The following is a 20,759-nucleotide window of genomic DNA, read 5'->3' on the forward strand; positions in this document are numbered from 1 at the left end:
AGGTGACCTGTGGCCCCTCGAGGCTGCAGTGTCCTCAGGGGAGTGGCCGAGGGCTCTGCCTCCATTCGCTCTTTTGAGGGGAGGTGCCATTTCTCTTGGGAAGCTGCCCCTTGAGGTCTGCTGTACTCTGCTGGAATCTGGTCTGGAAAGAGTGTGTCTGTTTCCCTCTCGTCTCTGGGGAGGAGGGGGTCCCCAGCCCCTGACACTGGAGTCCAGGCCCCCAGAAGTCCCCTCTAGTGCTGCTGCTGGCACCTGTACCTATTCCCCAGCCCGTGTGAATAGCGCACACTTGGGGGGCCAGAGAACTCTCTCAGAGGGCAGAAATAACAAAGGTTAGAGGTGCATGTTGGAATGGGGGACATTGCAACTCAGAAAGTGGATGGCCCTCTCACTCTTGATTCCTGAGTGAAGCCCAAGAGAAAGGGTCTCCCTGCTGCTGGCTGGGGGGCTGGAGCCCCAGAAAGCCTGTGCTTGAGGCCCCATGCGCATCATGGTGGCCTTCTGCCCCATTTTCCAGACAAGGAGCCCAGGGCCACAGAGCTCTAGCCCTTCCCTGTCACTTTCTCTTCTTAAGTGACCTTGAACCAGCCACTTAGTCTCCTGGCTGAGCCTCAGGCCCCTCTCTTGTCAAGCAGATTCTTGTGTGTGATTTTGCTAAAACAGCATTTTAATGACCCAAGTGGCACAGGAGGATGCTTGCCTTAAAAACTGGAATCATTCTGATGAAGTTTGTGACTTCTGTTTCCCTGCATCTGGTCTCCCTCCCCTCCTTGGGAGTGACGGTGGGTATTGTGTTCCTGTTGGCAACCTCATGGTACATGTGTATGTTTGGCGTTTTCTTGAGTATACAAGTAGAATCATACCCTGCGTGTCTTGCATGTGGCATGGGTTCTGTGTGTCAGTGTGTGCAGATCTACCTAGCTCTTTGGAGCCTCTGTGTGGTTTTCCACACGTAGATCTAGTATTCTTTCCTTTGCTGGGCGTCCACAGTGTTTCTGACTGTGGGCTAATAGAAACAGCCTTGCCCTCAACCTCACTGAATTTGAACATGTCTTCCTGGTGCACATGCACGAGTGTTGCACACCAGGACGGACACTGAGGCATTGAATTGCTGGGTGTTAGGGTTTTGCAAGGATAAACTGTGAGAGTGTTCCAGGCACATGGCAGGAATAGGGTGCTGCAGAAGAAGTTCATGCTTGTGTTCCCTTCCCCCATTTGCATCAGACACTGTCCTGAGTATCTGGTCTGCATTTTCTTACTAACTCCTCTTTGACAATGAAATCCCCATTTTATAGAGGAGCAAAAAGGGACCCAGAGGGGTTAAGTAAGGCATCTGCTATCACTCAACTCCCAAGGGGTGGGTGCGTGCCTGACTCTCATGTCCAGCTGGGTTCTGGGAGTGAAGCATCCCTGCCCTGCACAGCCAGAGCTTACTCTCCGAGGGGCCTGCCTGCCTCAGCACTGGCTCCCCAGAAACGCCCCGAGTGCAGGAACGCCGCCTCTGTGGAGTGTGCTGGGTAGAGGGAGCTCGCCAGGAATTTCCTGGATCAGCTCCAGGGCAGGCTGCTTGGATCTCAGGGCTACAGGGTGGCTGGGTCCTGCCTCCCGCCCTTCTCTTCCCCTGGCTTGCCCCAGCCCCGTGCATTCTTGGAATCTGTAGGTTGTGCCGTGTTCTGTGGGCACCAGGAGTTGCCTTTGAAACCCCGTGGCACCAACATCTGTTAGCTCTTAGAGAATAGAAAGATCGACAAAGAACTGCTGGAGCAGGCGGTGGGGAAAGATATTAAGCTCAGGAGTATGAAGTCTCAAAGACAAAGAGGAAAAAACCCTAACTGAACTCCAGCCCGCTCCCCAAGGCCTTGCTTTGATGTGGGTTCCCATCCCTGGAGGCCTTATAAGGCACTGTGCCTGCAATTCTGGGCTCTGGGCTGGTGCTGGCTGCACATTCAGCGCCCGGAGGAGCTGGCCTCTCATCCTGGGGCCCAGTGTGGGGCAGAGGAGGGGCAGTGCCGGGACTTGGGAGGGAGGCAGGTCTGGGCCCTGTAGGCCACTCAGCCTGGCCATTGGGCAGGAGGCAGCCTGGCACCAGGTTGGGTGGGGCCGGAGGTGTGTGGATCCAGGGAGGTCTTTGATCAGAACTTGGAGCAGAGGCTGAGTCTGACTGTCCTAGAGACCAGAAGAAAGTGGGCTGTGATGGCTGAGCTGATGGAGAGAGCAGTGAGGGAGGTCACTGCACACGATACCCCACACTCGGGCTTCTTCCAGGGCAGGGTGGTGAGGAGTATGGGCTCTGGAGCCATGCCGCCTGCCTTTAATCCTGGCTCTGACACTTACTAGCTGTGTGACCTTGGGCAAGTCCCTAAACCTCTCTGTGTCTCAGTTTTCTCGTCTGTAAAGTGGGGATGATAATGGTATTACCTCAAAGGACTGCCATAGGGGTTAAACGCAAAGCACCAGAAATATGCACCAGACAGGAGAAGAGCGTGTTTCTCTGTGTCTTGTTTCTTTGTCTGTGGGGGCACCTCGGGTCTGCTGAGCCATTCAGCTTTGCCCAGCAATGTTCTGGTAGCCATTTGACAGTAAGAATGCAAGTAATAAACGGTAACCACTGTATGTCAAGCCCCAGTCATACTATCGGATGTAATGCTAAGTACTTTCCATGCAATGGCTCACACCTGCCCTGAGACAGAATGATTGCTCTCATCCCTATGCAGAGATGGGAAGACTGAGGAACACTGGAGATAAACCTCCTTCACCCACGTAGAGCAGGGATTTGAACCAAGGTCTGAGCAGCACCAGTTCTGTGCCCTGCATCCTCTGTGCTGGGGCTCCCCTGGGACTCATGGCTAGGAGCCCTGCATGCAGGGTTTGGGGCCAGGCCCTTAGGACCATCCTGCAGGAAGGCTCCTGGCCGAGACTTGGCCCTGTCCTAAGCCTAGTGAGGAGGAGCCGTGGGGCCTTCGAGTCCTGCAGGACAGAGGGGAGTGATTGGTCTCTGACACACTGGAGCTGCTGGCTGGGCTGATTTTCTGCACTTCTTTAACCATGATTCTTGGTCCCCAGCAAGTGCCAGGACTCTTGGCCACCTCCATCCCTGTGCCCATGGGAACCCCAATTCCACTGTACAAGGTTGGGCCAGGCACCTGAAGGAGCTGGCTCAAGTCTTGGCTCTGCTGATGATTCACCGCAGGGTCTCTTCGCCTCTTAGAGGCTCCTTCTCATTTAAACCCACAGGACTGTTGGGAACCCCATTCTCTGGAGGTTCTGGTGAATATCCCGATTGATCAGTACCTCGTATATATCATGAGGGCTTGGGGATGTGAGTGACTGTCATTGGCATTGTTTTCCTATCTCATTCCTTGAGGGTTGAGACACTTTGTAGGAAGACAGTAACAATTATACCTTTCACTTTAAAATTTGCACATCATTTTTATGAGCATTTGTTCCTCAAGAGATGGAAAGAGCAAGGCTGTTATGATGATAAAGGGAGATAATATAAAGTGCCTGGCACATAGGAAATGCACAGTAAGTGTCAGCTGACTTTTTAATGGTTTATCACTGTGCCCATTTTACAGGTAAGTAGTTTGAGATTTCCCAGAAGGCAGCTACTGGCCCCACATCCAGGGCCAGGGAGGCCACGGAGGCAGGATGTGATCCTGTGTCTGACTCAACATTTTATGTGGCCTCTGGCCTGGTGATTCAAAGCTTGAGGACCACAGACACCACACTCCCCAGGCCCTAGGCTGTCTGGGTCAGTGGAGGAAATGAATGTTTGCCATAGTTGAGCAGCTGCACGGCCCTGGGTGTCAGCAGACCACAGTGCTGAGGAGCTGTCGATGTGTTACACAGAGCAGAGTGAGGTTTAGTGGGAAGAGACCAACCCCAGAACTTGCCAGAACTCTGCTTTCATATGCAAAGAGGTATCTTTAATATGTCAAGAGAGCCAGGCCCGCTCAGCAGACAGTTCTTCTCAGGGAGCATTGAAGCCGTCATCCAAGTGATGACTGTGAGTGTGAGGCATCGTTATGGGGCTTCTTCCAGAAGGCTGCTTTGTTGCTAGTGACGTTTGGAGTCGTTAAACTCCTCTGAGTATGCCAGTAAAAAGATGCCAGTGCCCAGAAGTTTCCATCTCACGGGTCCTGTCCACCTTGCCAGGAGCAGACAGGGTGGCTCAGAGGTCAGCGCCGGCTCCCAGCCTCCACTGGGCCTCCGCACACGCGGGTCTGCGCTTCCCTTGAAGACGGTCACCCCACTCCTGTGAGGAAGCACTGCCTGCCAGCCTTTCTGGAGAAGCGGCATCCGTCTCTCTCCGGCATGAAAGATCGGCTTTAATTGGCTGCAGAGGCGTCCCAGCCATCTAATGATGCCAGCCGAGTGCAGCCCTTTCCTGTCACCATCTCCCAGTTCCCCTGTCAGCTCCAGCTCTGTTAACACAAACAGCCAGTTTACAAGCCCAGGAAGTGTTCAGTGATTATAATAATTGGCGGAGGAGGAGAGAGAGAAGACATCCTGACTTGAAGAATAATGCAGCCTGGTTTTGAAGTCCATGGGACACCAGCAGTCTGAATGACCACATTTGAACGACGTCTAAGAAAGGGTGTGTGATGCCCTAGAATGATTTGAAAGAAGAAAGAGAACAGAGAACACCACCTCTAATCCATAAAACGTTAGCTGTCCATCTTTAAAAAAACACACACACGAGACTTATCTCCAGCTGTGTCCAATTGATAAGATCAGCTATACAAAGCATTGTTTTTCTTTTGTTAATAGAGGCGAACTCTTGGTTTTTCTCTTAAGCATCTCCAGTGCAGGATTTTTTTTTTCCTTCTAATTTTTGAAGGGTGTGTTTTTTCTTTTTCTTTATACTTTTTTTTTTTTCAAAAGGAGAAGCTGGCAAGAGCTGCCAAGTTGAGGCTTTTTTGTTGCTCCTCTTTCTGTGGTTCATGAAGCACTGCCATGGCATCACTGTGGGCATTAAGAGAGAGAAAGCAGTGTGACCCTTCCCCCCACACCCAAACCTCATCTCTCCCCCAAAAGAGGAACATTTCCCAACGTGGGTTCCTTGGAACATAAATCCCATGTGATGCTTTTGAAAAAAGCGTCCTGGTCTAAATAGGTTTGAGGGGTGCAGCATAAGCTACTACTTAGGTATCTGCAGTCTGTTACCATAGTAAGTCTTGCAGTAAAGGGTCTTGTTTGCATGCATGCATGCTAAGTTGCTTCATTTGTGTCTGACTCGGCAACCCCATGGACTGTGGCCCACCAGTCTCCTCTGTCCATGGGATTCTCCAGGCAAAAATACTGGAGTGGGTTTCCACACCCTCCTCCAGGGGATCTTCCCAACCCAGGGATTGAACCTGTGTCTCTTACATCACCTGCATTGGTAGGTGGGTTCTTTACCACTAGAGCCACCTGGGAAGCCCAAAGGGTCTTGTTTAACTTTGTTTAAAACAATCTCTTCTGATCTCATTACTCCTCTTGGCAGAATACCAATAAATACAGAAGCTATTTGACAAGCACTAGTCTGGGCTCCTCTGTATCTAGAGTCATCCTACTGGAGCGGGATCAGATAGATGGGATCTTTATTGAGATCCCAGAAATTTCCCAGCCTGTGGACCTAACTAACTTCCCTTGCCAACCTGACAATGCATGGGTGGCAGCCTGACCAGGCTGATTGGGAGCAGCTCTGCTACATGGCATGAGTTACTGGACATTTTAAACTCATGCCTACAGACCAAGGCAAGGCATGAGGCCAGCTGCTGGAAGGGGGAGATGTGGGAGGCATAACTGAAGGTCAGCAAAAGGCAGAGCCTACAGGTTCCTAGATGTTGTACTGAAGATGTTGTGCTGGGTTTATGTTAAGGGATTACGTCAAGTTTGGGTATATGTTAACAGCTGGGTTTATGCTGAGGGAGTGCTCCCTTCAGCAAACCAGGTCCTCTTTATAAACTCATCAAGACACCTGCCTGGGACCCTCTCAAAGAGGAAGGATCCAAACTGAGGTCTCCTTTAGGGACCCAGAGGGGTGGCTCTGGTCCTGAGTCTATTGGGTTGGCCCAGAGGGGTAGAGGAGGGACATTTTCTGAGCTTGTCTTTGTCATTTCCCTGGGTGGAGGGTGGATCTCCCTTTCCAAGTGGGAAGTGTGAGCCTGTGTAATGTTTCGTGGCAGGCTACAGGCTGAGAAAAACTTACTTTCTAAAAAGCAGCGCAGTAATGAACTTTACAAGTGTCCTAGGCTCTCCCTACTTGACCTAAATTTCCATCAGAAGAATGAGAACAGGGTCCCTGCTTCTTTGTGACCAGCCACACACACCTTCACAATGCCACCTTGACCGTAAGGATGCCAGGTTCCTACCTGACTCCAATACTTCTTTAATATTCCTGCTTTGTCTTCCTCTAGGAGCTTGTGGGTGAAGTTTTCAGAGAAACGCTCAGCGAGGAGGAAGAGGAAGACTTTCGGCTAGAAGGTACCAGAACCTATTACTTTCTTCTCAAGGGCAGTGAGGTGGGGAAGGACCATCTGGTCTACCTTACGCCTTGCATACCCTCCAGAAAGTCTGCAGACCAGGAGGAGGACAGAACTCTCTGTGGGGGTGCACTGGGGGTGGATGGGGTGAGGAGCAAGAGGGAAGTGGAGCGCCTCATTGGTCCTCACTGGCAGTGGATTCAGGCCACCCAGGCTCACATCCTGCTCTGTGTTAGCCATGGGGTCTTGAACAAGTTGTATGACCTCATCTTCCCCACTGCAGGGGAGTGGCCACTCATAGGCTTCTCAAGCGGGGCTGGGCATGTAGTATATACTGTATGAAGCAACCCTTGTGTTTCTCCATTCACATCACACACCTGGAGCACAGGTGTGCACACACCAAACAGAGCCCCAACCCCTCACCGCTTTCCTCTGTAGCTCTCACTCCTTTCTTTCTTCAAGGAAGCAGTGCATTGTAGAAAGAATTAGGACACTCAAGTAGAGAGTTGGGGGCCACTGGTGTACTAATTTGACTTTAGGAAGCCACGTCCCCTTTCTGAGCCTGTTTCTATACTTGTAGAATGGGAATGAGGGCCTCTTCCTACTCAATTCCCTAAGCTGGTACAATGACTGGACAGCATATGAAAGCATTTGCTGAAAGGGATAGCATTTCCCTTTTTCCACTCAGAATTAGAGGAAAGAACTGCTGAACTGGTGCAGCCTTTGGGCAATAAATGTGCTTCCCTGGAGGCTCATACAATAGAGAATCCACCTGCAATGCAAGAGATCTGGGTTTGATCCCTGGGTGGGGAAGATCTCCTGGAGAAGAGAATGGCAACCCACTCTAGTATTCTTGCCTGGAGAATTCCATGGACAGAGGAGCCTGGCGGGTTATAGTCCATGGGGTCACAAAGAGTCAGACTTGATTGAGTGACTCTTTGTACAGTAAAGCCCTCTCTGGAACTGGGACAAGGGGCTGGCAGGGGTCTCTGAGGGGAAATATACGTCTTAGAAGGGCTGTAGGGCCCTGAAAGGAGAGTAGACCATGCCAGGAAGTTCTGGAGGGGAGCCTTGGCAAGACCCAAGGACTGTGGCCACACTGGCCTGAGAGCTGTGATAAATGTAGACTCCTCAGCTCCACCCAGGCTGCTGAATCTGGTCTGCTCTGTAATAGGCCCCTCAGATGACTTGTGTGCATGCTGTACTTTGAGAAGCACTATTTTGAGAGATTCTCTCTGTGGCCCAGGATTTGGAGGGTGCCTGGGACCTGAGTATCTCTCAGACTTTGCTCAAATTCAAACAGGTCCCATATAGAAAGAGAAGGAGGCACATGGACAGACTCTAGGGTGTTTCTCTTGAGCATATTTGGATCTGATGGCTACACTCAGGCTCAGTGGCTTTGATTCTCACTGTTCCCTGGGCTTCCCCAAGCCTCAGCTGCCATCCTTGGCTCCATGGAGAGATGCCAGCACCTGGTGCCTAGAGTTGATCTGGGGAGTCAGGTGAAGGCCTGCAGGATGTAGGATCTGGGGGCTAAGGTGACCCCAGACAAGGATTACATGGGCTTCAGCACTCATTCCATTTTCTATTCATTTGCTCAGTCACCTGGTAACTTAGCAAGCTCATCCTCTTATTCATTCATCCTTCCATCTATTCCATCCATCCCTTGCCATTCAAGTACCCACCTGCCCACTTATATATCCATTCATCCACCCATCACTCACTCATCATCCACCCAGTGATCCATGACCCACCCATCCAACGCTCATCCATCCATCTTTTGCTCCATCCTTCACCCACCCGTCCTTCCATCACTGCCTGTTCATTCATCTACCTGCTCTTTTGTCACCCATCTGGCCAGTCCTTATCTACCACCCAGCCGTCCATAATCCATCCTTCGCCCATCTCGTCCTCATCTATCACTCACTCCTTAACCCATGTAACCATCTTCCAGTTGTCATTCACTCATCTCACCCTCTGTCTATATTTTCATCATTTGCTGAGTCCCTGGTTACTGCCCCAAATGAGGCACTTCTCTGGCCACTGAGGCTCAGCCTGAGATCATGTAATTGGTTTCACATGAGGCATCTTTCCCTGCAGATATGAAATGCCCATGGAATCTTCCTCTTCGGAAGGGGAGGGGGCTTTGTCCAACCTCTGATCATAGTATGAGCCCTGCTGGATGCAGCAGCAGGAGCCCTTGGCCGAGGAACCCACAGACTTGTCTCCAAGTCCCCGCTCCCCTCCTGCTCCCACAGAGACTCGCTATGGCTTTTGGCCAGGCTCCTCCCTCTCTAACACGATGCATGGGGGTGTGGGCTCTGCGGATGTGCAGAGGATGTGGGCGCCCCTGTAGAGAGGATAAACTGCTGTGGGGTGGCACTTATAAACACTGGTTGATGGAGGGGAGATAAACAGGATGTGTCCAAGAGTCCCAGCTCCTGTCAGAGAAAGTGTGGGGATGTTGGTGGCACTTGGTCCATCCCTGTGGTCCACCAGCTGCAGGTCAGGCTTTGAGGACAGCTTCAAAGGTGTCTCGACTGGGCACCTTGCCAGTCATTGACAGCGTCCAAGTATATCAGTACCACCATTGGTGGCGGGGGGAGGAGGAGTTGGGAGCCACAAGCCTGACTCAGTTTCCAACTAGGGATTAGACTAGGTTGGTGGTGGTCAAGTTTCCAGCCCCTTTTCTTCAAACAAAACCTTATACAGAGCACAGAATATAAGACAGACCAGGTTGCTCAAAGATGCAGTGTGTTATAGATAGTATGTTAATAACCTTTTATGTAACAAAGGGTACCAGACAGCACTCTGTATTTCCTTGTGTGTATGAATGTGGACCACATATGTATGTATAGAATTATGTAGCTAGAAGCTTAGACAGACAGAAAGAGTAGTTCCTTCTGAACAGGGGAGGAGAAGATTAAAATTGGAAAGCGTGGTCAGAGGATTGTAGTATTAACTGCAATTAATGTTTCAACTTTTACAAGAATGTGATCATGTATTCCTTTGAAGTGAAAGACTAATAACAGAATTAAAAAGTGAAAACAATAAGTAAATAAGGCAGTAGGGCTGGGCTGCTCTGGGCCTGCCTGTGTGGCCCCTGAGGCTTCTTGGAAGGGATGCTGGCCCCAGCGGCCGCCTGTGGTTCTTGGGCCACCGCTGGTGCCGGGTCCGAGGCAGCACTCCCAGGATGATGGACGTGGCTGTGGACGGCTAGGCCTGGTGGGCGCTGCCACGTCCTGGCCACGACGAAGCAGCCACCTGGCCTGGAGCTGGGGCTGCGGGCATCCCTCTGAGCCTTGGGCCAAGGGAGAGCAAGCCGAATCCTGAATCTCCTCTTTGTCTTCCTGTTGGCCAAGTTCATTGCCTCTTGGCTGGCTGGAGGGCTGTTAAGGGGGAAAAAAGGCCATCTGAGGCGTGAAGATAAAAAGAAGTCTTTTAGCCATCCCAGGAGAGGATGGCTTTAGCTCCAGCGTTGTTATGTAAAGCCGGCCCTAATCCAGCGTCTTAACTGCCTTAACTGGCCAGCTGGGAGCTCGAGGGATGGGAGATTAAGGCTGGGCCCGGAGTGAGGGCTGGGACTGCGAGCTCCTTTTGAACTGTGGAGAGAACAAAGTAAGCATGAAAAGTCCCGCGCTCCAGAGCTGTCCTGGCGCAGCAGGCGGGACCTGCGGCTTGTAGGGGGAGGGAAAAGGGACCCCCCACTTTCTGCTGACCCAGCAGGGCACTGAGGACTGGGGAGGGTCACCCCACCCTTCACTCCAGTGCCCACCTGAGGTCCCCACCTCCCCAGTTGGGCAGGACGACAGGTGGTGGCAGCCTGTGGCTTGTGGCTTGAGGTGGACCTTGGTGTCAGGGGCTCCAGGAAGCCCTGTGTCTGGGCGTGTCCTCTCAACCCAGCACAGACTGAACTCTGGCTCTGCGCTCTTCAGGGGAGAAGGACCTGCAGATAGCCACAGGCCCCTTCTCTCCCTGCGTCCCCTCTCTCCCCCACCTAGTGCTGGCCACATCCCTGCCCAGCATCTTGGCCCACTCCCACCTCTCACCCTTGACCTCTGACCACCAACCCTCAACATCATGACTGTTTCTTGTCTTTCTACCTCGTTGCTTGGAGGTGAAAGTGGGCAGAGTGCGTTAGCTCAGCACCTTCCATAGAAAGTTTGAGTCCACAGAGCTCTGCCTGCTGGTCGTGCATTTATTAAGGACCAAAAGTGAGTCGGGCAGCCCCTCCCTCTGGGGCCTGGCCCTGCCTCTAGGCCCCCAGGGCTGCTGACAGACAGGCCTTGCTTTGGCCTAACCCAGGTGTCACCTGGCAGAGTCTGCAGGGGTCTCGGCGTCTCTGGCCCGAGAGGGAGGTGCCTGGAGTTGTGTGGAGCAGAGCAGTGGCATTGGGACTGACACCCAAGGGCAAAGCAGCCCCACTGTGAGCTCAGGGCCTGTCCCAGTTGGCATGGCCCGAACTTGGTCTTCCTGCCACCCCGTGGGAGTACACGAGAGGCACCCTTCTCCGTTTATTCTGCGGTCAGACCCCAGATCCAGCCTGGCTGTCCTGTAGCTCACTGTGTGATCTTAGGAGAGTCGCTTAACTTCTCTGTGCTTCAGTTTCTTGTTGGGGGCAGACATCGCGCGTCTCCCTCTGAGGGCCTGTAACAGCGAGGTTATTTATATAAGCCCAGAGTGCAGCACTGGTTCAGAGTGTGCCAGTGTCTGTGAGCTGTCCTGACTCTTGTTTCGTGGGTTCCTCTTTCTTGAAGAAGAGCCAACTGGTGTTTGTAATCATTTACTAGTCCAGATCAAAGACGGCCTCTTTTCAAAGCTTCTTTAATCCTATTAGAATCTCTGAATGTCTCCTTCCACTCCCAGTGCGTGACATAGTCTGGCATGCCATAGAGCTCAATAAAAACAGATCTTCCTTGACTTAGGATGGGGTCGTGCGTGCGTGCTAAGTCGCTTCAGTCGTGTCCAGCTCTCTGTGACCTTATGGACTGTAGCCCGCCAGGCTCCTCTGTCCATGGGATTCTCTAGACAATAATACTGGAGTGGGTTGCCATGCCCTCCTCCAGGGGGTCTTCCCAACCCAGGGATCAAACCCATGTCTCTTATGTCTCCTGCATTGGGAGGTGGATTCTTTACCACTAGCCCCATCTGGGAAGCCCTAGGATGGGGTCACGTCCCAATAAACCCATTGTAAGTTGAAAATATCATTAGTTGAAAGTGCGTTCATACATCTAACCTCCTGAACATCATAGCTTAGCCTTGCCTGCCTTACAGTAGCCTACACTTGGGTGAAATCATCTATCACAAGGCCTATTTATAATCAAGTGTTGAATAGCTCGTGTCATCTACTGAATCCTGTGCTGGAAGTGAAAAAAAGTTTGGCTGTCTGGGTTCAGGATGGTTGTAAGTGTATGGGTTCTTGACCCTCGTGATTACGTAGCTGACTAGGGGCTGGGACCCTCTGTCCAGCATCACAAGAGGAGTTGTACCACATATCGCCAGCCTGGGAAAAGACCCAGATTTGTGATTCCACGTACAGTCGTGTATCACTTTTGTACCATTGTAAAGTCAAAAAAACTGTTAGTCAGGGCCCAACTGTGCTCTCTGGAAGAATGAAGCCAACACCAGGAAGTCACTGGAGTCCAGCTCCCAGGAAAGCCCCGTGTGCCCCTCTCCAGCCCATCAAGGCTCCCAGGTGGGAGATGTCAACCCTTCACAGAGAGAAGGAGCCCTTTGGGGGCCTTTCGTCCCCTTCATCTGTAGTAAGGAATCTGAGGCCCAGAGAGGGGCATGACCTGTCTCAGGTCACACAGCAGACCTGAGGACAGTCTATTCTTCACTCAACATGTTTTAATATTTGCTGAGTGCCTACCGCAGGTGTGGGGCCCTGTTAGGCCCTTGGGTTCCAGCCACGGACAAGGTAGGTGGGCCTTTCTGTGAGGGTGTTGGCACGAGGGAGGCAGGTAGAGAATTGATAATTGGGTTCACACAAGGTTCTGGGAGGGGTGTTCTGTGAAGAGGTAAAACCCAGGGAAGGTGGAGGGTGACAGGCCTCTCTGAGGAGGTGACATTTCAGCCGAGATGCAGGTGCCAGGAAGGAGCCGCCCTGGGTGGATATGAGGGGTGAACAGTCAGAGGAGTGAGGGGATCCCCAGGGTGGGAGGGCTGTGGGGTTTGGGGGACACAGAAGGGAGGCCCAGGTGGCAGCCAGAGACTGGGGTAGGGCAGCCGGCAAGGGTGGGGCCCCGGGCTGGGATCTCACGCTGCTTTTGAAGAGAGACTGCTGGCAAGTTTGAGGTAGGTGAGTGCCAGATTCTGACTTCCCTTTTCACCAGCGAATTGTGGCTTCTGTGAAGGCCGGGTCGTTCTGAGGTGGGGGGAAGCAATGAGAACAGGAGGCGATTGCGATGGTGCAGGGGAGAGGTGATGGCCTCGGCCTAGTGGGGCTGAGGGGCTGGGGAGACGTGGAGGGGCCTGGGGGTGGGGTGGTAGGGCTGGGAGATGGGGGTGTGGGAAAGAAAGGGGCCCCAGGGACGCCTTAGAGATTGGGCTTCAGGAACTAAGCGGTCACTTCTGAGGTGGCAGTTTCAGCAGGTGACGATGTCTTTTGTTTTTGGATGTGTTGGCTTCAAGAGGCCTGTGTGACATGCAGGTAGGGCTATGAGAAGACAGATGGACACCGAGTCTGGAGTTCAGGGAGCAGCTGGGGAAGAGAGAGAAAGACAGAGAGAGGGAGGGGACTTCTCAGGAAGAGGCCACAGAAGCTCCACCAGAGCCCTGGAGTCCCAGGCGAGGCTCTCAATTGATGGGGCAGCCGGTGGTTCCCGTCAGTCTGGGAGGAAGGGGAGTTCACTGCCGAGCAGCAGGGACCCCCAGATGGAGGGGGCAGGCAGGCCACACCCCGCTGGCTCCTCTCCCTCAGTTCAGAGCCTGTCCTGCCGGCGAGTGTCAGTTGCCCCGACTCCAGTCCACTGCAGTCCCCCCAGAAGCCCGGGCCGCAGCCGTGACAGCAGTCTCTCTCAAGTCTGTTCTTCATAAAAGCTCAGCTTGAACAGTGGAAATTCTGACTTGTGTCAGATACCGAGGAGGCTTTCATAGCTTCAAGTAGCTCGGGGTTAGATTTTAAAAGTTGAATTTCATCACATGTTTTAACTTGGGCGGGGATGGGGGGAGAGTGGCAGGGACATGATATTTTTAGCCCAAAGAAGGCTTTTTTCCCTTTCCATCTCCCTCTCCTGGCGTTTTCCCCTCCCTCCCCCAACAGATGTTTCGTCTCAATCCTATTCAAACCTCAAAGCAGAATGGCCATCAACCTTATGCTCTGATGAGAAAAAAAGGCCAGAATGCTATTTGTTGGGAAGGTTTTTTTCCCCCCTTTCTTCTTTCCCCTCAGTCACAACTGGCCCTTAAATAAAATCTACTTACAGAAAAATGTAACCTGGGGAAGCAGGAGTGAGGAGAAAAAGACCCTGGAAGGGGTGGACACCCACTGGCAGAAACTGCTGGAAGCCTGCTTCGCGAGTACTGCATTGGGTCAATTATGTGTTGGTGGTGGTTTTGTTTTTCCTGAAAAGCAAGGGCTCCAAGTGATGAAGAGTTAAGTCAGGATTCTTTGGGGTCTTTTGGATACTCAACCTGAACTTGCTTAAGATCTGGTTCATAGGAACTTCCCTGGTGGGCCAGTGGCTGGGATTCCAGGCTCGCAATGCAGGGGGTCCCAGGTTCAATTGCTGGTCAGGGAACTAGGTCCAACATGCCACAACTGAAGACCCAGTGCAGCCACATAAATAAATAAATGTTGTTTTTTTTTTTAATCTGGCTCATAGAATCGAAAAATCCTAAGGTAGATCTTGCCAAAGAAGGGCTGGTTGATCCAGGAGCTCAAACCATGTCGTTCACACACATACACACATTCATCTTCTCTCTCTGTCTCCGTCATCTCTCCGTTTTCCCTCTGTTTCCTTCCGTTTCCCTCCCAGTAAGGTGGCCAAGGTGACTACCCGGCTCTGAGTCCTCATATCCTATGAGCTGAGCCATCACAGGTGAAAGATAGCACCGAAGTCCATTATTTCTTGCAAAAGCTTGATTCTTACTTTACTGGCCAGGGTAGGTCTAGATTTTTCTGGGACCCAAGTTTATCCAGTTTGGGGGTTGTCTTTTTTAAGGGAAAGAATACACGATTCTCTTTCATAACTGTGGACCATTTATATACAAATATATGTATTTACATATTTCTATTTACTACGCATTTATTTCTCACTAAACCTAAATAAATATATCCACAATTCAAGTTCCCCTTAGCTCGATTCCAGAAATGCTTGTGTTCACTCCAATACCACATGACACAAGGGGACGGGCGGGAAGTCAGAATGGGAAGAGACAGCATTCTTAACCCAGTGAGGATAAAATACCTAATTTTGAAAGCATCACAAAAACAACCAACCACGTCCACACATTCCAACTTGGAAGGAGCCTGTGCAAGTCAGAGGCCCAGCAACTTTAACCTCGTCAGCTTCACGAACAACTGTCCTTTGGCATTAGAGAGAGGACACAGGGCCACCAGGATAAAATAAGCTGGTCGGGTCTGGGTGCTTCCAGGAAGCTTGGAGTGGGATCAGCACCCCCATAAACCACACCGATTGAGCTCGGGGAGGGGCGGCCCACTGGAGAAAACCCAGATGCTATTATCAGAAAGAGGAGCATGGTTGCGGGACAGGCAGGAACAGGTGTTAGCCATTGTCCTGTGACGGAGTGGACAGACCAGTGGCTGGGGAGGCAGGAAACAGGGATTTTCGTTTTGTTTCTACATCTTCTGTGCTCATATCCTGATGCTGCTGCTGCTGGTTGTTGCGTTTTGATGACGATGATGATACACTCCTATGTAGGGTGACAGGCTGGGGCTGCAGCAGAAAGATCCAGTCACACGAGTGCTGATGATAGCAGTGTAATCAGGGCAGGGAAACCTAACCCAGCCCCGGAGCACAGGAGGGCATGCTTCTCAGAAGATAGGGACGTTTAACCTGGAGACCTGAAGGAGGAGCAGGTGTTGAGAGACAGAAAGAGTGTTCTTGGCAGGGAAGACTGGCTCTGTGGAGAGACGGGGCTGGGAGATGGTTCCATCAAGTTGCCTTCTTCCACTTAGTTCCCTCTTGTAAAATGCAGGCGGTACCACACCCTGCATGGTGATATTAAGAGGACATAATGGGATAATGTGTGTACCCACTAACTTCACCAGCACCCCCGGACAAGCCACTGCTGTGTGCAAGGACACACACATTTGTGTGTCTCTAGGATGCTCGTGCCCCGAGGAGAGCCTCGTGCAGATAGTGCAAGAAACCATTTGGTCTGGAATGCACATACGATATCTTTCTCTTTTTACTGGCAGCAGATTTACCCTCCTAATTATATTTGGCATAGGCTAATATTAAAATTCATCTGCATTCCCTCTAACAGCTGCTCTTGAAGGGTTGGGGAGTCAGAGACATCCTGGCAAGCCACCCTGAGCCTAAAATATTTGTGGCAGATAATCTGGACGTGGACAATTGAGAAAGGCCTGTGGGTATGTTAAGGCCAGTGTCCAAACTCCAGCCAGGAAGCTCTGGCTTGTGTTAAATCTTATGTTCTATCAACTGAGAAGAACCTGCCAGGTAACCAGGCTAAGAGAAGTGTCCGCCAGGCCTTCCGGCATTAGTCATTTCTGGTCTTTGGTGGGGCTGACTTAATCATACTGTGTTTCAAATTTGTCTCTTCTTCCAAAGTTTAATATCTACCAGGCCCTTCTGGATTGTGTTAAAATAAGCTGGCATTTGCTGATATCATCCAGGGTTTGGATTTTAGCCGATGTCTGGGATTCAGAACGGACCTACCCCTTGTAAACTGCCCTCTTTCCCACTCCATTCCCAACCACACCGGAATTCATAGTGTTTGTTACGTAGCCTATGTTCTGTCCACCTGGGGGATTTGGTGCAGTGGGTCATTCTGGGATGGAATATTTGCTCTGTGCACGTGTGGTACACTGTGGGCAGCTGCGGGGCAGTAGCCAGCATGGCCAGCTCTTGAGAAACTTGCATTCTGGCCGCGTGGACATGGTAGGCTCCCATCGTTATCAGAAAATCCCAGAGAGGACTGCAGACTGAATGAGTTTAGACAGCCCTCTGCTAGCAACAAATGCGTTTGTGCAAAGTGGGAAAAGGGGCCCCTCCTCAAGACACCTCTCTGCCATCTGTCCATCTGTCATGAACAATAACACAGTCGAAGATGTCCGGCATGTGAACGGCGCCCCTGAGGTGTACCGTGCGCAGTTGTCGGCTTCTCAGAGCCAGCCTCCCAATGACCCCAAGTGACCCTGACCCCAAACCCAAGGGAGGAGCCCTGGGGCACTTATCCTACTCAGGAGGGTGGGGTCTCGGGTGGGTGGATCTGTTTCATTTCACAGCCCTTCTTCTTCTTCCCATACTGCTTGGGCGGCGCCAGCTGTCAACAGCTCTGGCTGGGTTGGCTATGCCATCCTGTTCCCTGGATCACTGCTAAACAGTCCCAAGAAAGTGACTGTGGCTCTCACAGCGTGAGGTTCCAAGGGAGCCTCGGATGCCTCCCACTAGGTTCATGGGGGCCCATGATCAGAGTTGCCCCCATTTAGGTTATTTCCTATTCTCCCTGGAGGTACTCAACACTCTCTTCTTTCTCCCTCTCTTCCTCCCCACCCCCACCCCCTTTTTAAACTGGGGGAGGGGAGAGGGAAGAGGCTGTCTTTGATCTCAGCGGAGGAAAAAAGTCTGTTCTGTTCAGGCTTTTGGCTAACACAACAAACAGTGTTTAAAATTTAACTTTGCTTAATTAATTAGTAATTCTGTTTAATGCTGTCTGATCTCCCTCCAAAAGGTATTTTGAAGCTTGAGAAGGGAACATCAAAGGGAGCCGGGTGAAGATGGTCAAGTAATGCATTTAATCTGGCAGTTGCTGGGGGTGGAGAGATGCCAGGTTGGGAGCTAATGTGGGACAGAGCCATCATCTGGTAAACACAGCCGGCCGGCTGGCTCCTCATGGCCATGGCTATGGTGAGAGGAGGGACAGGGGACAGCTTCCACGGGGAAGGAGCTCCGCACGCTGTCCCACTCTTTGGAGTTGAGACTTGGTTTTAAGAAAGCAGAGTTGACATTTTCTTTCTTCTATGGCTGCTGTGTATGGTTGGGCAGGCTGTGGACTGCACAAGGATTTCCAGTCAAGCAGGTGAACAGCAGGTGAAATCACCCTGCACTCTGCCTATCAAGGCTGTATCCTCATGGGTGTGCAAAACTGCACAATCCACAACGTTTACTTAAAGGGCCAGGAAGAGTACATATTTCAGGCTTTGTGGGCATTAGAGTGGCTGTTGCAGCTACGCAACTCTCTTTCACCATAGACAATGGATGTGGGTGTCTCTGTGTCCCAGTAAAATGTTATTTATAAAAATAGGTGGTGGGCTGGCTTTAGCTCACGGGCTGTAGTTTGCCAGCCCCTGCTCTAGGTCACCCAAGGATATGTCATGCTAAGTGAACGGCTTTCCTTCCTCCTCACTCAGTCCCTTCCCTTCCTTTTTCTCCTCCTCCTTCCACTGCTTTCCAACTAGCCGTGTTGTAACTGTTGCAACTGAACAGTGGCCAGAGTCCCCCTGAAACTGTGCCCCCCGAAAGATCACCTGTGGAAGGGTGGGGGGGGGGAATCTGTGGGCTAAACAGGCATAGGGTAGGGGATGAGGAATGAATGGGCTCAGGGTCTGGTGCTAAAATCCATCCTGACAAAAATACTGTTCTCCGGTTGGTGGGGCCTGGGAAGCCAGCAGTTGAGCCCCATTCACCCTCTTATCTACCCATGAGCCCAAGGTTGGACAGTGGAGAGAAGGGGGTGTGTTCTGCACAGGGGTGGCTGGGGTGGGCAGTGGTTTGATGTCATTTAGTTTCAGGGGGTTCACTCACATGTGGATATAGAAGCAGGGCCCCTGAGTCCCAGCCTGGGCGTCTGGCACCAGGGTCTGCACGGCTTTCTGATTGATCATCTGCCACCTCTTCTGGCCCCTGGGCAGGGGACAGTGAAAGGGAGAAAGGCTTTCTTTGGTGGGGGCAACAGGGTGCTGACTGTCCTTGTTCCTGTTCCCAGGCCCCAGGGCAGATGGCTCCCAGTAATACTACCCACCTGTGCCTGCCCCTCATGCTGGGAAGGGGCCCCTGGGGGGTGTCCAGGTAGTCTTCTGAGCTAGGATGGGCTGAGGGGTGGGACCCACTGATGAAGAAAGGACAAACCCTGGTCTTTGGAGAAGATGTATGAAGGGGATAAGGGATCGAGGGGGAGGTTCCCCTCCTCCCCGGGAGAGGAGAGAGGAGGGCAGTCAGGGGAGGGCTTAAGGGAGGATGGGCTGTCTGGGTGTCAGGGGGAGGGGTGCCCCGGAGGAGGAGAGAGCAGGGACAGAGGTTTCTTTTCTTTGGGTTTTATCAAGTGGAACTTGAAAGGCAACATTGAACCTGAAGGTGGTTTTCTGATAACTTCCCTTTGAACTTGAAGTTTGGTTTCGATAAGCCTCGCCGGCTTGCATCTCCAGCCAGGACCTTGGCAGAGGGAGGCAGCAGCTTTGAAGATGGAGCTGCCTTTTGTTTCTCTTTCTTCTTTTTCTTTTTCTTCTTCCCACGATGGCAGCAGCTCTGGCCCAGCGGTGTGCCGGTAGATTTGAGATGGAGGGGTCAGGGTGGTGCAGGCTGTGTGCTTGACTGTCCTTGGGTCACTGGCCAGTCTCCCACCCGACTTCTTCAGGGCTCGGTGTCACAACCAGACCTCTTGGCCACTGAGGTGTTTGCTTTGGAGGAGCAGAGAGCGCTGGACTTGGTTTCATCCTCTACGCCAGGAGCAGGCAGCATCCTGGCCTTCCTCTTGTCAACCACCCCAGCCATGAGGATGCCAGGTGCCCCCACCTGCATCTTTCAGGTTGATTCTCAGTGGCCTCATTCTATGAAACCACCAGGGAGGAGCTGGGGTCTGTGACTGAGATGGGGACTCTAGCTGGAGCCCTGGTCGGCTGTGCAAGCATGGAGATCTGGGGGCTCCCTGCATCCCACTGAGCCCGGCCCCCAGGCTCAGTCAAGAAGGGAGCTGTGATGGAGCCAGGACATCATTGGCCGTGGAGGCCTTCCTGTCCCCACCTGTCTGGCCTGGTGGCTGGAGCATCCTTATCTTTATGTCTTCCTCCCTGTCCTGCTTCCTACCCAGGCTGATATGACACTTTTTGTGTCCGTTTGCATCCAAAAGCCTCAGCTTTTCGAAAACTTTGCTACTCACTTCCTGATTCCTGAAAGATAAAATGTGTAGGGACATCATGTGTGTGTGCTATTGCTTCAGTCATGTCCGATTCTGTGTGGCCCCATGGACTGTATGTAGCCCACCGGGCTCCTCTGTCCCTGGGGATTCTTCAGGCAAGAAAACTGGAATGGGTTGCCACGCCGGCCTCCAGGGGATCTTCCCGACCCAGGGATTGAACCTGCATCTCCTGCAGCTTCTGCATTGTAGGCGCGAGTTTAATCTTTACCACTGAGCCACCCGGGGAGACCCAGGGACATCATTCGCCAGACGGTCACTACTAATGGCTGGACCCCGTGTGCTGACCCCGGGCCTGTAGCCCTTTCAGTTGCAGCTCCTTGAATCCACACAAGGGTCCCCTGGGGAAGGGACTATTATCATCTCCACTGTAAAGCTGGGGAAATGGAGATATCCAGAGAAGTTATGTGACCTGCCTGGAGCCACACAGTGTTGGAGGATCAGAGCCCAAGCAGAGAGTACCCTCTTCCAGGGCTGGCACCAAGTCTGCTGAACCAAGGCAATAGCACAAGCCAGGCTGCTTGCGTTCAAATCCCAGCCCTGCCATTTACTAGCAAAGCACTTCACCTCTCTGTACCTCAGTTTTCCCAACTGGAAAGCGGAGCTGATCCTGGTACTGCCTCCTGGGGTTGCTGTGAGGACAGAGTGAGTCAATGAGCAGTGTAGTCAACCACAAAGCTCTGAGAGCTCCCCGGGAAGGGCTTTGAATAACTGCTGGGCCCACAGGGCAGGGGTCAAGTGGGAGAGCTGGGGCACTCCCCAGCAGCCACTCCTGGGTCCCAGTCTGCAAAGCTGGGGTGTGTGAGTGTGGTGAGGAACAGGGTCAGGGGAGAGGCAAGGCCCTCCACCTGGTTTCCTGGCCTGGTAGACATATATCTCCAGGCTCCTGACTTCCCAAGAAAGTCCAGCCCTGGTTGGGGCCACTGCTCAGGTATCTCAGCTGCTCACAGG

The 20,759-nt window shown here is 52.2% G+C and overlaps 1 protein-coding gene across 1 annotated transcript in view; it reads left to right on the forward strand.

Moving 5' to 3' along the window:
- Positions 1-20,759, forward strand: part of NKD1 (NKD inhibitor of WNT signaling pathway 1) — a 93,265-nt gene that overhangs the window by 56,981 nt on the left and 15,525 nt on the right. Inside the window, exon 4 of the mRNA XM_069552751.1 lies at positions 6,402-6,468. Within this exon, the coding sequence (XP_069408852.1) occupies positions 6,402-6,468 (67 nt within the window). The remainder of the gene's footprint in view (positions 1-6,401; positions 6,469-20,759) is intronic.

Source organism: Ovis canadensis, chromosome 14 (genome assembly GCF_042477335.2).
Source record: "Ovis canadensis isolate MfBH-ARS-UI-01 breed Bighorn chromosome 14, ARS-UI_OviCan_v2, whole genome shotgun sequence".
Lineage (NCBI taxonomy): Eukaryota > Metazoa > Chordata > Mammalia > Artiodactyla > Bovidae > Ovis > Ovis canadensis.